Consider the following 1,243-nt stretch of genomic DNA (forward strand, 5'->3'; position numbering starts at 1 on the left):
TCCATGCGGATGATGGTTTGTGTTTTTTTTTTTACTACAATTTTCAAAAGATTTCCAATGACTTGCGTGAATATATATATTTTTATTTTATTTTATGTTTGACCATTTTTTCCATAATTGTCTCATGACTTAATAGATTTTGTTTCATTCTTTATCCAGATCTGCACCAAAATGAAGCGTGTATGTAGTGAACGGGATGCTTCTGTTAATACACAGCGAGGACACAAAAGTCACGGTGGTGTTTTATTTATTGGTGAGTAAAAAGCGGTAACGTCGACACGAGGTCACATGACGCCAACAACGGACCACACCTGACGCGGTCCACTCTGTCCGGCAAAGTGGACAAAATACTGCTTGTGAAATCCTAACGACAAACCCTTCCCATCACCGCCATCTTTGATGCACAAACCAGATAATTGACACGGCGACGTCAAGAAGTCGTGCGGGGCACCAGGAATATTCTTCAATTCACATTTTCACGTTTCCATGGATACCAAAATACTGTATGGACAGGACGTACGCTGAATATATCTTCTCATGTTGGAGCGCCTCCAAGGGATGCATGTGAGCGTGGACATGCAGCACAGTTTTGGGGGAGGAGCTACAACAGGGTCTTGCCTGCTGCTTACCTCGTCCTCCACACCACACACACACATACACACACACAGGACGGGAGGACCCCGCCCCAAGGCGGAGGTGTTTGGCGTGACGACAGCGAGCGCGAGGCGTTCACGTCCTGAGCTTCAAGATGACTGTGGCCAGGATGAGGAAGAACGTGTTCCATCCCAAAGTGACGGCGAAGCCTCGCCACACCATCATGCGACTCAGGCCCCAACCTGACACACACACACACACACACATACACAGGGCATTAAAGTTTTTTTTTTTTTTAATGTGGTGAGAGGTATTTTTTTTTGTTAATTACATTTTTTTTTTTATTTTAAAGTTACTGTTTTTATGGGCATTTTTTATTTGAATGTATTTTAATTGGAGCAATTTTATTTTGATGTAATTTTTTTAATAATAATAATTTTCTCATGCAATCTAGTATATTTTTCTTTTTAAGGGTGTTGTTTTTGTTAGTATTTACTTGAATGTATTTTAATTTGTCTAATAATGGGACGAAAGGACATTTCTTGTCAATATTATTTTACTTTTAAGGTTTTTTTAATTAATAATTATTTATTTTTAAAAATACCTATAAAATCGTTTTTTTGTTGTTTTTTTAAGTATTATTTAAATT

At 38.4% G+C, this 1,243-nt stretch overlaps 1 protein-coding gene across 3 annotated transcripts in view; it reads right to left on the minus strand.

The window, feature by feature from the left end:
• Positions 1 to 649: 649 nt before the first annotated feature.
• Positions 650 to 1,243, minus strand: part of abch1 (ATP-binding cassette, sub-family H, member 1) — a 68,560-nt gene continuing 67,966 nt past the window's right edge. For all 3 annotated transcript variants that reach the window (XM_061966396.1, XM_061966415.1, XM_061966405.2), the window contains one exon: positions 650 to 836. In XM_061966396.1, the coding sequence (XP_061822380.1) occupies positions 730 to 836 (107 nt within the window). In that variant the 3' untranslated portion in view covers positions 650 to 729. The remainder of the gene's footprint in view (positions 837 to 1,243) is intronic.

The sequence above is a fragment of the Nerophis lumbriciformis genome, linkage group LG02, assembly GCF_033978685.3.
Source record: "Nerophis lumbriciformis linkage group LG02, RoL_Nlum_v2.1, whole genome shotgun sequence".
NCBI classification, from domain to species: Eukaryota; Metazoa; Chordata; class Actinopteri; order Syngnathiformes; family Syngnathidae; genus Nerophis; species Nerophis lumbriciformis.